A 15,780-nucleotide genomic window follows, 5' to 3' on the forward strand; every position below is an offset into this window, starting at 1 on the left:
TAGAGTTTCTATTTGTTAAACAAATTTCCTTCATTGTATCAACTCAAATTTTTAATTTCAATAAACTCAAAAATTTAAGGCAACCAGGTTACTAACTTTTTTAAGTTAAACCAACAAAAACCAACACATTTTTTTACAGTGCACTCCTGCACACACTTACAGTGGTTTGCCTCAACTTTACTTGGCACGATGTTGGCTCTATTTTGAATTGTATATTTGTTGTCATGTAAGCGTACCCTTAGAGACAGATTCATATTCTGCTCTAAAGCAACTTTAGCATGGTAATAATGTCATTACTCAGCTCAATTTAGTTCAAACTACCTGTTCCCTAGTGCCACCAAATCCTAAAGTGTGTATACTAAGCATTGGCCCAGACAACTGTTCTCTTGCAGATAGAGATAGGAAAATAGCTGGTTTTGTTTTTTTATCATTAAAAACATTAATTATACTTTTATGGTGCTTATTTTTGAACCCATCAAAGGCAATGGTAGCCTTTGAAGTGCACAGGTTTGTGTGTTATGTTGCGGTGGGCATGAATCTTTCACAGCAGTTATTGTGTATCTGAGGTGACACACAGTGCTTTCAGTGCTGAACGAGCGAGAGACGTCTTTCATCATTCATTCAGCTCCAACATCTGCTACAGCTCAAAGCTCAGTGACAGGATCGTCTGGTGTTTTGTGCCCATTTATTCAATCATTATGGACATTTATTCCAGGGACAGCCGAAGAGATCGGGAGCCTGATGTCAGGCTGCTCTTTCAGCAAATGTAGTTTGGAGATACGAGGCATGACCATCTCTCAATGTTCTTTCATTTGTATGTCAATCATCATTCACTATGGAGGTCGGAAGCTGGCAATTAATGTATACCGGTATAATACAAATTAAATGATACCTAAAAAAAAACTAAATAAATTGTAAATAAAGGCTTTAAAGATGTCTTAAAATAAAGCAGAAAGACTTGAATGAAGTCATGTCATTGATTGATGCAAAAAAAAAAATAAAAAAAATTTTTGTCCTGTTTTCCAAAACATTAAAACATCTTTAAACCAAGATGGATTTACATGGGATGCAAATGTAAATTGGAGTCTCAAAAAATTTAATAAAATGATGTGAATTTGTTTAAAACAAAAGCAAATATCTGTCAATGAGTTATAAAACCTTCCCTATGAAATAAGTTCATTTTCTGAGCTTTGATGGATGATATTTGTTATTGTTCTAATTATAAACTCATTTTATTTTTATCAATTTCAAGAGTTCATATTTTGTCATTTTGTATCTCCAGTAAATGCATCTTGGTTTAGACACTTGTAAAACTACTGAGGAACAAAAAAAAAACTGGAGCATGATCATATTGTACGGTTAAAGTTATGTTCCTGTTTGTACTGTAGGTTATGTTATTAGTTTTTTGGGGGGTAAAAAAAAAAGGATAACTAATAATGGTTTTGCTAATAAAGCCCATTTTGTTTCTTCCTAGTTGTTTGTTCTGTATTTTATCTAAATTAGGTGTCGGGAACTGGTGTGCATTTTTTTCCCTTCTATTTTTTGGTTGAATGTTATTTTTTAATCTACTTCAGGCAGAGTAGATTTAACTAATTTGTTTTGTGTGTATGTGATATAAAAAATCATAATGTACGTATATGTGTGTGTGATAATCTGTATGTGTACTTAATTATGTAATTATAATAATAAAAGAGATCTGCTTTGTTTTGAAATAAAATAAAGTTGTCACATTTATCAGCTAGATTTTTTGGGGTTTAGTTGGTATGCATAATATGGGATACAGAGACTGAAAATCTAGTCAGTTTAACTTCAAACTACTTTATTGGCATCAATGTTAACACATCAAACATAATAAACAAACTGAATTCAAATTCATTTTCATTTCAAAAGTCACAGATTACTGATTTCTTACAAACACCATAAGAAACTCAGTCAAAATTGTGGGGCAAAGAAAAGAAAGTTGTTGGCTTGTCAGCGCACATGGATTGGGGCTGTAAGGTTCTCACCTCTCTGGCACTCCATCTAAGGTGACCACCCGTCCCACCTAGCGCATGCGCGCACAGCATTTGAATCCGAATTCATGCGTCCCGCAAAAAGAGACCGTGCCACGCGTAATCAATGCTTCCTCAAAAAAAAGTTGGTCCCTCTATAGATCTATATACCAGACACACTGGAAAGGAACTTTTAGATGCACGCTTACCAATTTGAAAAATGGAGTCTGAGGCACCGCCATCATCAATCAAAAAGAAATGGTGTGTGTGTGGGTACAAGAAAGACTGGGAAAATGAATATTTGTAGCTGAAAGGTGTTGAGGTGGTTACCGATGAGAGGGCTTTTTGTGACCTTTGCAAAACGTCTTTTTAAATCGGACATGGAAGGGAATAAGATGTTAAACTACACAGATTCATAATTTACAACATGCTAATTATTATTACATAAAATAAAATAAATTATCACAGAGGCATGAAATCCCTCTCCAGAACTTTTTCTTTCATTGTTCCTGGTTGGTGGAACGATCTTCAGTCCTCCATACGCACAACAGAATCACTCGCTTCATTCAAAAGACAGGTAAAACTCATCTCTTCCATGAGCACTTAATCTTACATTAAAAAAAAAAAAAAAAAAAAAAAAACCTTCCTCCTCTATTTCTCTTTTCTTCTTCCCTTTTCTGGTTTTTGCTACTCTGAGCAGTATACAAATCTTGGTATTTTGGGCACTTTTTGTGTTTCTTTGCCTCTTCTTGACGGATTGCTTCCTTTACTCCTGAGTTGTAAGTCGCTTTGGATAAAAGCATCTGCTAAATGCATAAATGTAAAATGTATTACATTATTAGCAGGTGGTCACACTAACTCCAGCACAATCTCAAACAATCTTTCTCCTTTTGTGATTATCTCATTTTCTTTTACCATTTGGTAAACGGAAATCGCTGGAGATTATATTTGTTTTTTTCCCCCAGCTTTGTTACACTACACAGATATTAGAGTATACTCCGTAATTCCTTTGTCACATGCCTGTCCTGTCTTGTGTGCACATGTGGGTTTTGTCATTCTGAGCATGTGCTCATGTAATTGTCTGATCCCTCCCCCCTTGTGATATGATTAGTGGTTGATTTCTCACACCTGTTCCCTCTTGATTTTTTCCCTTTATAAGCTCATTGTGTTTGTCAGTCTGCGTTGTATCCTTGTACTGTCTATGTCTCCTGTTCCCCTGTGACTTCTACGTGGTATGTGTTTAGTTTCAGTTTATGTATTTTCTAGTTTATGTTTTCCCCCCTCGTGGGTTTTGTTTTGTATTTGTTTTATTTGTTGTAAATAAATTATAATTTTCCTGCACTTGAGTCCTCGCACCATTTTCCTTTGTGTGTATGTGACATAAGGATACGACCATGTTGAGGACTCAGCAGAGAGAGGACTCGATCCCGGAATCGCTCACCACCTGTCCTCAGTACGAGCGGATTCTACGGTTTCAAGTCCGCCAGGAGGGAATGGAGATCAGGAATTTTGCAAGGAAGTTCCTGGAGACAGCCAAGGGGCTGAAGCTCAGTGACTCTGCACTCAAGCACCTTTTTAATTATGCTCTAGATGAGCCCATGGAGTGGTGGCTCAGAAGGGCATATGACGGATGCACCTTTGAGTCAATGGTGGAGGCTATCGCCCGCCAGCAGGAGAGAGCTGCCAGGGAGATGGCCCCTGCCCTGGCGGTCCCAAGATCGGTGGTCCCTGTTCCAGTGGCCCCGAGACCGGTGGTCCCGAGGCGTAGGAGGAGAAAGGCTTCCTCTACGCCCACTCCAGTGGTCCCTAATCCGGTGGATCGTGATCCCGTGGACCGTGTTCCGGTTGTCCCAATGCCGGTGGTCCCAGTGCCAATGGTCCCTGTGCCGGTGGATCGTGTTCCGGTGGTCCCGTTGCCGGTGGATCGTGTTCCGGTGGTCCCGTTGCAGGTGGATCGTGTTCCGGTGGTCCTGTTGCCGGTGGTCCCGTTGCCGGTGGATCGTGTTCCGGTGGTCCAAGTGCCGGTGGATCGTGTTCCGGTGGTCCAAGTGCCGGTGGATCGTGTTCCGGTGGTCCAAGTGCCGGTGGATCGTGTTCCGGTGGTCCCGTTGCCGGTGCATCGTGTTCCGGTGGTCCCAGTGCCGGTGGATCCTGTTCGTAATTACGTCATTTTGTTTACGTCAACTTTTTTCTCTGTTCTTGCGGAGTATGTTGCAGCCTTAACGCTGACCCTCGACCTCAACTCTGAGAAATACTGTATCCATAAACATAGTAACTACAAGACGAACGATCAACACTTACAGTGTGGTTGCAACAGTGTGTAAATATGAGATGAACGCCTAACTTTCCGTGACCTCATCTTTGATTGCTGTGTACCTACGACTGTGGTCACAAAAAAGCCACCCTATTTAGTGATGTAACTTTGATCTTGTAAATCTTTGGCTAACCTGTCACTGCACATGTCCCTAACCCTACCCTTACACCCTAACCCTGTTGTATACACCTCTACAGACCATACTCCCCATCCCATATGGACTTCACAAATGAAGAGCTTGAATACAAATACTGGGACGCCTTGTTCGGGATGTGCGCTGAGAACATGGACACCCTGACCCAAGCTTTCTATGCCCATGACTGTGGAAAACTTTCTTTGCGACAAAGACATCAGGGTCCCTGACTACAGTTAAAGTGGCAAAGGACAACCTGTCATTCACTTTCGACATAGACGGGATCGTCATACAGCTGTAAAGTATGAATTTCGCCTTCTGGGGTCATATCGTGGGAACATAATTGCAAAACCATTACAGTCGTGTCACAGATAAGCAGCAGGACTCAAATTTAATTTATCACGTGACGTGTTAGGCGACCTGACTGACAAGAAGAGTGAGCTGTGACACGAAGGAAGATTTTCCGAGTTTTGAAAAGACATGCATAAGCACCTGTTTGGCAATAATTTGGATTCAAACCAAATGCAAACTGGGAACCTGAATTTTTATGAGGCAATCTGCAAACTTTGCCTGACGAAGGTGGCAGCATCCGGAAGAAACGCATCTAATTTATACACACACCCTCAAGCATGCCACAAGAATGAGGCTGCCAAAATAAGCCCTGCAGCCAAAAAACCGAATGCCGAATCCAGACGCACAGGTACAGCGGTCACTAAGTGATACATTTGCGCAATGCACAAAATATAAGAGGACTGTGTGAGGTGGAACAAATCCACTGATGCAGTGACCAAATACATCTGCTAAAGAAATGGTGTCTTTCTACATGGTTGAAAAACAATCTTTCAAAGAAAACGGTTGTCCAAACGAGATGACTACAACCCTAATGTTGAGGAGACCAACAGGACGACAGAGGAAGAAGCGGCCATCCTCGTTAGGAGAGCGCAGTCATTGCACACCATGAGAGAAGAGGAAGAAAATGAAGAGAAAGCCACAGACAAAAAAAAAAAAACTTTCGCAAGTTTATTAAAAAGAAAAGCATGCACTACGAAAGCTGCATTGACCATTCAAGAAAAGGTGAAGCCGGATATCACCACCCATGAGCAGGAGTCCCACACAGAGCAGGATCGTCTTGCCTCGTGGAAAGAGAATCAAAATAGGCTTCCCCTGTTGGCAAAGGTAGCCAAAAATATATTTGCATGTGTGGAATAAGCTGCGCATGGTTTTCACCAGGGTGTTCAGCACGATGGGTAACATAGTCACCCCCACAAGATCTCTTCTTAAACCACAGATGGTGAACATGTCGGGTTTCCTGGCAAAGAACATGTAGGGTTTGCAATCACTTTCAACAGCAGCCAATATTAATTTTCCTTTTGTGTTAATTTTGAAAAGCCTGTAGAGTTTTGCCGTTTATCTGGTTTATCTGGTAGGTGATTTTGGAAGGTGGTCATTTCTCATTTATTTGGTCCCACAGTGTTCGCTCTTTTAGGGTGCTTTCACACTTGGTTCGATTGCTTGGACCGAACCCGAGTTCGATTGCTTCCCCCTCCCTCCGCTGGACTGTGTTCATATTATATTATTTGGTTCGTTTGCATCATCAAAGCACCAGCTGTTTACTCTGCCGTTTAGTAACGACCAGTTTTACTTATTCGTTTGGTTAATAAAAGGTGTATGTTTCTTATATATTTGCTTCCACATTGTTTCCTGATTTTTAGTTTATTTAAAAAAAAAACTGTAAGTTATTTGTTATTTTATACTAGGCTTATTGCATTGTGTATTCTTATTCATTTTGTTAATACAAAGTTTTTTTTTTTTGTTTTTTTTTCATGGAACCACCATTCAAGCAATTGCAGCTATTACTAACTGTGAAAGTAAAACGTATGACATTTATAAGCATATTATAATTGTATATGTTTTTTAATAGTTTTATATTGTTCTTTTTATATATTTAAAGCAATAGCCTACATTTTTAAATCACGTCTCTCTCGCTTTCTCATCTCTCAATCTCTCTCCCTCTTCAAATAAACTCCCATTCCTCCCCTCCCTCCCTTTCTTAGCAGCTGTAACACAGACACACACACTCTCTCGCACACATTTCTGCTCTTATTCTCCAGTAAAGATGTTGCAGAAACTCAGAGATCAGGTCAAGAAACATCCTGGAGTGAGTATTTTAAATTTCTACTTTGCTTTTTTACTATAAGATTTACTAAATAAGATTAGTTATTTAATAACATAAATGAATAAGGAAATATAACAATCAGCTCATTTGTTCAGCTCATAAGGTTGCTAAAGTAATGCTTAAATACATCCTGAAGTATCACCAAAAAAAATCTGAAACAATGTATAAAATGTTCAATGTAGGACTAAATAATGAAATACCAATTGAATGTTTTGGCAATAATTACTTCTGAGCCATTAAAAAAGCTGCTTATCTACTGTGAATGCTCTTCAAACATAAAAAATGTAAAACTTAAAATAAAACAAAACTTTGAATTAAAACCTTTGGAACTGGGAAAAAATTGTATTCTGTAAAAAAGTAAAATAATATTCAGATTTAAATTATGCTAATCAAAGATATAAACTGATGGCACTGCACCTTTTGTTTTCTAACACTTTCCACACTTTTCCATCTTTCACAGCTCGTGCCTCAGTTTTTCTTCATCTGTCTGGGCATGGGTGGAGCGTTCCTTTATTTGTTTCGTCTTGCCAAAGGACCTTATGTCACGTAAGGAAATAATGAAATACATTAAAATACATTAATGGGTAAAGCATATGCACAGTGGCATTTAAATACATGTTGAACTGATTCTTTAGACATGGGACAGTTGATTAGGAATTTTTAGATAATTAATTTGATCCTATTACCATAAAACACCATAAAATGTCTATAAGATTTAATACATGTGTGATATGCAAAATAAGGTATTTTATCACCAGAGAATAATTTCTAACTGTGGTCACAATTCAACAAGTGGACCTGAAAGTTTTAATAATTGCATTTATTAAACTTTAATTTAAAATGAACAATTTAAGCATTATAATTTTACATCTGGCAAGTACTTAAGAAAGTCTGTCTGACACATTTCTTTATCGTTTGGCTTTTGACAGCTGGAACAAAAGCAGCAACCCTGAACCCTGGAATCAGCTCAGTCCCAGCTACCAGTACAAGGTATGAACAGAGGTGGACAAAGTACTCAACTTCATTACTTGAGTAAAAGTAAAAGTACTACTGGTCAAATATTTCTCTGTTACAAGTGAAAGTTTAAAAACCAATTTTTACTTAAGTAAAAGTACATTAGTATTTGCTTTCAAAAGTACTTAAATATCAAAAGTAAACTTACCTTTTTTATGTCAATGCATTACTTTATTATTGTCTTATGAATGCACATTATCCCATCATGATGGTTTAAGCCAGTCAGTGACGCTCCATCTGACACACTAGCATACGTCTAACTTCAACTCATTTAAATACTTGTATATAAGTTACAAGTAGGGGTGTAACGATTCCTTTTAACAACGATTCGACTTGTATCACGATTTGAGGTTGTCGATACGATTTAAGGACGATATTGGTTCATTTAGAACGATATGATCCGAAACAATTCAGTGACTTGAAATTGATTCAGTAACTTTTTAGCCAAAAATTTAAATCAGTGTGACTGTTTTATTTCAGTAGAATCTAATCGTTGTTAAAACAAATCATTACACCCCTAGTTACAAGCTCTTTACAAAGCGCTGTCACTTTAAGGCAGAATGCACGGATCCAATACACTGATACACATCTGATATTCTCCAACTTTGTTTGTGTGTACTCAACGAAATGAACATTTTGGCATCCGTATTCTTCCATTTTGCTATAAATTATAAATCAGTGTTTACAAAATGCTGTGAAATCATTGAACTTCACGAGACTCTACAAGAGTGATTCCTGAAAGGCTTTCTGCAAAAACCTTTAAAAGAAGAAAAAAATCATCCACTGACTTTCAGAGCTGTGACAGAAACGACTTTCGACTTCGAGGACCTTGATAGAAATGTAGTGGAGTAAAGAGGACGATATTTGTCTTTCAGATGTAGTTAAAGTCAGAAGTCTACAGAAAAAATAATACTTCAGTAAAGTACAGACACTCAAAAAGTGTGCTTAAGTACAGTACTCAAGTAAATGTGCTCAGTTACTGTCCACCTCTGACCAGCATTGGGTTCAGATTGGATTCTTTCCACATTTGAACGTTTGGAACATGAAAGAAAACTAAATCTCTATGGAGGTAAATAGAAGACTGTAACAAAGTTAGTTTGAACAGCAAAATCCATTTGACTTAAAATCAATATAAAGGTTATTTATACCAAAAGAGAGCAGCTTTCAAAAGCGTGAAGGGTGTCAAAATTACATTAACTTACATTACAAAACAAATTTTAACTGGAAATGGTGTATACATTCCCCGAGATTGCACACTCGTACTATTCATACGGATTTTCGTACTATTCATACGGATGAGATCGGGCATGCGCACACTGAGCTATAGCCTGATAATACTTGATCAAAAATCACACCGTGTATACCCGGCTTAAGTCAAGCTCTTTTTTCAGTTTAAATATCTGTCTAGAGTAAAGTCCTTCCTATCCTTTAAAGAGGTATAGATAGCCTCGTCTTATCTGGTTTGGATCATTGTAATTCAATATATGTTGGAATATCCCAGTTCTTTATTTGAAGTCTTCAAATGGTTCAAAACGCTGTTGCCAGATTTTTAACTGGGGTTCGTAAACCAGAACATATTACTCCACTTTGAATGTTTCTTAATTGGTTGCCCCAGTGCATTATAGAGTTAAAATATTGAGTTATAATATAATTTTTTTTTATAATTTTTTATTAAATCCCTATGGTCTGACACCTTATTTGTCTGGACTTTTAAGCTTGAATATGCCAGTCCTGTGGTCACTGTGGTCAACTGTGGTCAACTTTTCTTACAACTGTTTATTACAACTCAAGAAATGTTTTTTATTGCAACTTACAGTACATTACGGTACATAAAATACATTACTGGTAAATACCATCAGCATGTTCTTCATATATAGGTTAGTTAGATTTAATATTTTAAGCAGATGAATTTATATAAAGGATAATTAAATTTTTACATTATTATATGACTCGATCATAATGCAGTTTCTCTTTGACAACCATTCTGTGCAATCCATGATCAAGGGAATGTGCGGTTGTTTCAGACAATCCAGACACAAAAATGTGCATGTTCAAATAATGGAGCGGCGTTGAATCACAACCACAGAAATCTCAAATGCTGATTTGAACCGAAGTGGCATTGCTAGTTTAAATGCTTTCCTGTGATGTGAAGCAAGCGCCATTCTTTCTGTCAAATGTTGACTGATGTGACTAAAATGACAGAAGCCTAGAAACTTGCACAGAAAAAAGGCATAGTAATAAAGAAAAGGTTAAACTGCTCAGTATAACATGACTGTTTGTCTCAACCTTTCATACAATCAATGCATGTTTTCTTTTCCCCCTATCTTCTTTAGTTTGTGGCCATTAACACAGACTACAAAAACCTGAAGAAGGATGGACCAGACTTCTGAGAGAGCTCAACTTCTTCATGAGATGCCTCACTAATGCAAGCAATAATTACTAATGAAGGAAATAAAACAACGTTTGGCTGGGACAATATTTTCAATGAAGACTCGTTTTAAAACTTGTTTAATAGAAATGAAACTTTTACATCTTCACAAAAACTGCTACTAATGAGCATGAGATAAAGAGCTGAAAAAATTACTAGACTAGTGTTACTTTTATTTATGTGCATTAGACATTAAGCTTGACATAAATCCCTAAAATTGCAGAGATAACATGACCTCGCTCTAGTGAGCATGAGAAAGGGCGAAAGGAAGACGAGCAGATGTTTGTCCTTCTGTAAACAGGACCTGAACAGCAGAGACTCATGGGAAGGAGATGGAGCTCCCTCAGGCCTGCCCTTGATTATTTGGGAAAGCAGATCTGTGACACACTGATGCTCCATAGACATGTTTATCTGTCTCTCTCGCCATCTTTCCATCTGCACTTATGACTGTCTTCATTTTCATCATCGCCGTCCAACCAACCATCATACAACACACGTTCTCCTCGCCGAGTTGGCAAACCGTACAAACAAACACAGGAAATAGGCAGCTATTAGACTTCCAGTGTTTACTCTTCAGACCCCTAGAGATTTGAAAAGAACACGTAGAGAGATGCATGTCCTCAGCTACTGACAACCCCATCAACTGGGAATGAATGGGAGGATTGTTTCGTGTGTTTGATTTCCAGTGTCTCTGTCCCTAAACTGACTGAATGCAATCTCTGCACAGTACTGATAATAATACAGTGATTAGCAAGTAAACTACAGTGTAAAAAGATTTAAAATCACGGTAATGTGGAAGATAAATCCCACTTCAAAAACTGAAAGTGGACACAGAGCTTTATTTCCACAGCTGCAGTTACTGTGAGGAATTGAGCTAAAGGTTGACCCACAATTAATTTGAAACATTTCGATTCACAAACTGTTAGGAAACATTTTTTTTTGGTGGTAAAAAAGATACACAAAATATAGGAGTCATAAAAATATAAAATAAAAGTAATTTCACACACTGTGAGAGGAAATGTATTCAGTTGCTGGTTTTTTATAGAGTTCAGTGTTTCTATTCTCTTTACACTTTCATGTAGTTTGGGAAATATATATTCTGTGTTTTGTGCAAAGTGAATAAAGAGCAATCCTGCAAAAAAATACCTCTGTCCAGTTACTTCCTATATATCCACACAAACTGTATATTTAGTTTAGTTTCATCAGATCGCAAAACCAAATTCACATTACTGTGCTTTCTTTCCTTAAAAAGGAACTGAACTAGTTGTGTAACGATTCGTTTTAACAGCGATTCGATTCGGCTGAAATAAAACAGTCACACTGATTTAAATTTTTGGCTAAAAAGTTACTGAATCAATTTCAAGTCACTGAATCGTTTTGGATCGTTCTAAATGAACCAATATCGTCCTTAAATCGTATCTACGACCTCAAATCGTGATACGAATCGAATCGTTGTTAAAACGAATCGTTACACCCCTATTAAGTTCTGTAGGCAACTATATCAAACAGCCAAAATTTAGCAAACTGTCTCCAGTTCGTGTTGTAAATGGAAAATCTCTTCCAAACAACCGTGTAGCCTATCCAGCTCCTCTTTTATTAATTAAGCTATTTGGTCATTAATTTACTTGTTTCACTTTCACATTTTATTTATTTATTTACTATTAAACAATCATATTATTAGATAAAACACCAGATATATTCACTTGCTTTTTCATTCATTGTGTGTCTGCAGGTCCTTTAAAGTCTATTCTAAAATGCATTTAATAGTCCTGAATTTAATTTCAGCGTGCTTTAACTGGGATATCAAGATTTTGATAAAATTTTAAGTTTCCCTTCATTTTGTAGTAGGCTATATTTGTAATTTATAATGAATCAAAATTCCATATATTTTACTAACTTCTTGTTGTTTTAGATGTCTTACAAGTGAATGCTGATTAAAAAATAAGAGCTCATCTTTGCTGGGATGGTGCAAAACTGGCTCCCTTACGCCCCTGAGAGGCTTCGGGACGTTGCTCATGGTGGAATCCCCCTGAGTTTGGAGTATTTAGAGTATTTTATTATTTCTTCTGTCTTCTTTTTTTCAGCAGTACTGTCCTTTTTGGCGAGTTTACATTTGTATATACTTCCATTTTGCAGATTTGTCATGTTTTTCCAGGCTCTTCTCCTGGCGTTTGTGTTATAAATTCAGATTTAACTGTTTTAAGTCAATGTGAGATTTCCTTTTGTATGCCAGAACGAGAGTATAAATGTATACATATGCTATACCTTTTGTCACTTTTAGATTAAATTAATTATACAAAGAAGAAAGGTGCTCTAGCAAAAGTAATTAAAAGCAAAGCAAAGGCCAAAGACGTATTTAAGGAGTTCCATAGTAGCTCAATAGGTGCCCACTGTGAGGTTCATAAAACTCTTGATGCTCTAAACAAGAGGTTTTGTTGGCCAGGCATGTCTGTGGACATTAAAAAAAATTGGTAAGTGCACAAATTCTCATCCCCGTGTTCATGGATTTCATCAACTATCCAACTGAAAGTCCAGACATATTTTAGGTAACACACTGTGATGTTTACTAGAGGGAAAAAAGATGTCTTGTAAGACCCAAACTGAAAACACCCCTATTGTGGTAAGATTTTTTTTGTGAATGTTCTTGATTTGTAGCTTATCTTGTTTATCAGGTGGCAGAGCCATGGGAGGGAGTGTATTTAGTGGGAAAACTTGCCCTAACAAAAGATGGCTACCAATACATGTTATGGTAGATTATTTTACAAAGTGGTGTGAGGCTTTCCCACAGAAATCCAAAAGAGCAGGAGGTGACAAACTGCATTTTTCAGCTCTTTTATAAATTTGGTGCTCCTTAAAGGATTTTAACAGACCAAGGCACTGAATTTTGTAATACTTGCATAGTTACTGGAATATAATGTTCCTTGTCGTGTTGATGTTTACTGCTGATTTGTGAGGATTCTAGTTTGGTTTTCCCCTCATGGGTGGTTTTGTTTGTTGTATTTTTGTTTTTTAATAATGCTCAGTTTCCTCTTCCATTTGAGTCCTTGCTCCTTTTCCTTTGTACGATACTCTGACGTGTCATGATGACACCAATATTTCAACAGACAAGCCCGACAGAGGACGTTTTTTGGTTTGAGGTAATTTCAGTTTAGGAATTTTATAATACAGGCTGAGGCTGCTCCTCAGTCTGCTTTTTATATATTTTAGGGTTGAAAATTATCATGTCCAGGCCACCTGGGTAATTGAAAGAGTCAGCAAAAACTTGTATTGAAACCCAAGCAAGGGATATGCATCGGTGAGCATGTTGAATCTGTGGAGAATCTGATAGCAGCACAGTGGGCACTCTTTACTGGAAATACAGTTTTTGTTGATGATTTCCATGTCCTCTTCCATCAGGTCTGTCCTCCACTGTCCTGGTCGTATATTCATCCAGTGCTGATTTTTTCAGCTTGTCCCACTGTCCCCCTAAGCTTTTCAGATCATACTGCAGGTTGTCCGTTGCCCTGCTGGCAAATTTAACCAGGCACTTTCTGAGGTCTTCAAGTGCATATTTAGGGAGAGCACCGTTTCTGATCAGGGAGAAGTTTTTGGGATCCAGAACTGACAAATCTGCATAAAGAGTGCCATGTGTCAGAAATCTTTGTTGGATGGCCTCAGTATCAACAATTTGGTTATGGACCTTTACCAGCATCAATTATGGTGTCATCCATGCACAGACTTCAGTGTCCAGTTACAGATGTCCAGTGGATGCACTACGACACGCCTCTCACTGACAACAGTCACATACCTCAAAATGACTGAGCATCGGTCTTGCTCTACATATCCTGTGTTATATCTAGCTGGACAGAAAACATTCCAGCTTTCTGAATTTCAGTGGAGATGTTTTGCTGAATTAAGTTTCAGATGGTGTCAATCACAGAGTTGACGGTCGTTTTAGACATTTAGAGATGGGTGAACCTCTGCTTCTTGATCCTGGTGACACATGCATTTTTTTTTGCTCTTCTTAATCACATTACTTAGATGCTTTTTTAACACGCATCATATTTTCCTAATAAAATTTCCATGGTCAATGCTATCATGTTCATGGTATACACAGCCTCATTCTCCTCCAGTCTGTAGCTTGGGCCCTCTTCCCTATCATTTTTAAGACCTCCACAACCCGTTCCAAAACCTGTTGTCTCTTCTTGACCTGATTTCTGTGCTCTGTCCACTGTCTGCCCCCCAGTAGGTTTTTTATGTCAGCTTTTGAGCAGTAATCATCTCTCTCTTCATCCTTATGTCTAGTCAAGCCAGGTTGAGTTAGCAGTGGAGGAGACAGGGAGGAACAGGCTGTAGACTACTTTACCCATCCTGAGCCCCAAAATGGATGCTAAAAACCCTGTTCAATAGTAGAGATGGCAAAAGCAGAAAGTGGTTGACGTATTGTAATGAACATCACGCTTTGTTTTGTTTTTTATGTCTGGCCTTGAGCAAGCCAACTCACTCCACCATTTTCATTACTGGAATGTCAGACTGGAGACATGCACCAGAGAGCGGAAGAGCATGAAAAAGGCATGGCACACACAAATTGTGCTGAAGCCTTTTTTTTTAACAATTAATTAGGTTATTTAAATATCAATATTTTTCTTACACAAATGCAATGATTTTAAACTACAATTAAACTGCAATTTTTACATTGTAGTTTAATTGTTTTATAAACATATTGGAGTATGACTGGTAGGTGAACCATGTTTCTCTTCTTTTACAGAACATCGAGTAAGCTGGTAGAAAAAAAGAACACATGATCTGATTATTTGGATGTAGCAATGTTTGGTCTGTGAACCAAAACGGCTGACTTAAAACTTCTCCCATTATTTTTTTTTACTTTTTGATCGTGAGGCTAGGTATCCATGGGAGGTACAACACAAATTAGTTTAGTGCATTTATGAGGTAAGAACATTATATTAAACTTGGCATTTAAAATGTTCATACATAATTTTAAGATCAATGAAAGAGGACATGATTACCTTGAAATCTATCAACTGGCAGGGCAGGATTAAACAAAATCGTTCAGGACAACATGGAACGGGTTCAAACTCAAATTAAAACAAGTAAACTACAACAAGGAAAGCCCAGTGTCATGCAGGGGGGACAAAGGGTGAAAAACTAGATCCAGATGTTGGCCCAATCACTGTAATGAAGGTAGATGGGAAAAGCATTGACCCTCTAGATGACAATGGGAGAAAAAAATTCCCAGGGTAAACACTGATCAGTTGGTACACTTTTTGGAGGATTCCCCACTAAAATATCCTAAAATCCTAATTGTCACGACTACATACCTCCCTCCCCCAGGCAAATTATAACATTTTAGCCCCCTTCAAACACCCTTCACAGTCATCCATCCAATTAACCTGCCAATCCCACAACTTTTTCTCCACCATTTAACAGTTCCCTCCACTGTGCCTATTGTCATGACTTATCTTCATCAGATTACCTACACTCCTATTTAGGGCCGTACAGACATTTTGAGGGGCAGTGGCCCAAACAAAAAAAGGTCACTGTGGGGGTGGGTGCTTGTTAATACAAACAATCCAGGTTACAAATATACAATTAAAAGAGAAGACCACACACACACTTATACATTTCAGACTTTATTGTAGATGTTTTATAGAACATCACAAAAACAAATTGCTAATGATAATAATAGACACTATCTACTGTTTTACATTTGGATTTTTAACCGTT

The 15,780-nt window shown here is 37.7% G+C and overlaps 1 protein-coding gene across 1 annotated transcript; it reads left to right on the forward strand.

Moving 5' to 3' along the window:
* The first annotated feature begins 6,495 nt into the window (after window positions 1-6,495).
* On the forward strand, window positions 6,496-11,205 carry ndufa4l2a (NDUFA4 mitochondrial complex associated like 2a). Its single transcript, XM_067444861.1, has 4 exons — window positions 6,496-6,596; window positions 7,075-7,160; window positions 7,544-7,604; window positions 9,962-11,205. The coding sequence occupies exons 1-4, from the start codon at window positions 6,555-6,557 to the stop codon at window positions 10,016-10,018; spliced, it is 246 nt and encodes an 81-aa protein (XP_067300962.1). The 5' UTR covers window positions 6,496-6,554; the 3' UTR covers window positions 10,019-11,205.
* The last annotated feature ends 4,575 nt before the right edge of the window (window positions 11,206-15,780 follow it).

This window comes from Pseudorasbora parva, chromosome 5 (assembly GCF_024679245.1).
Source record: "Pseudorasbora parva isolate DD20220531a chromosome 5, ASM2467924v1, whole genome shotgun sequence".
In the NCBI taxonomy this organism is placed as follows: domain Eukaryota; kingdom Metazoa; phylum Chordata; class Actinopteri; order Cypriniformes; family Gobionidae; genus Pseudorasbora; species Pseudorasbora parva.

Bases quoted from the DNA above. Each gene is read 5' to 3' on its own strand.
- ndufa4l2a (XM_067444861.1), top strand. From the start codon at position 6,555: ATGTTGCAGAAACTCAGAGATCAGGTCAAGAAACATCCTGGA. The intron at 6,597-7,074 runs GTGAGTATTTTA...CATCTTTCACAG, and splicing joins AGGTCAAGAAACATCCTGGA to CTCGTGCCTCAGTTTTTCTT. The intron at 7,605-9,961 runs GTATGAACAGAG...TATCTTCTTTAG, and splicing joins GTCCCAGCTACCAGTACAAG to TTTGTGGCCATTAACACAGA.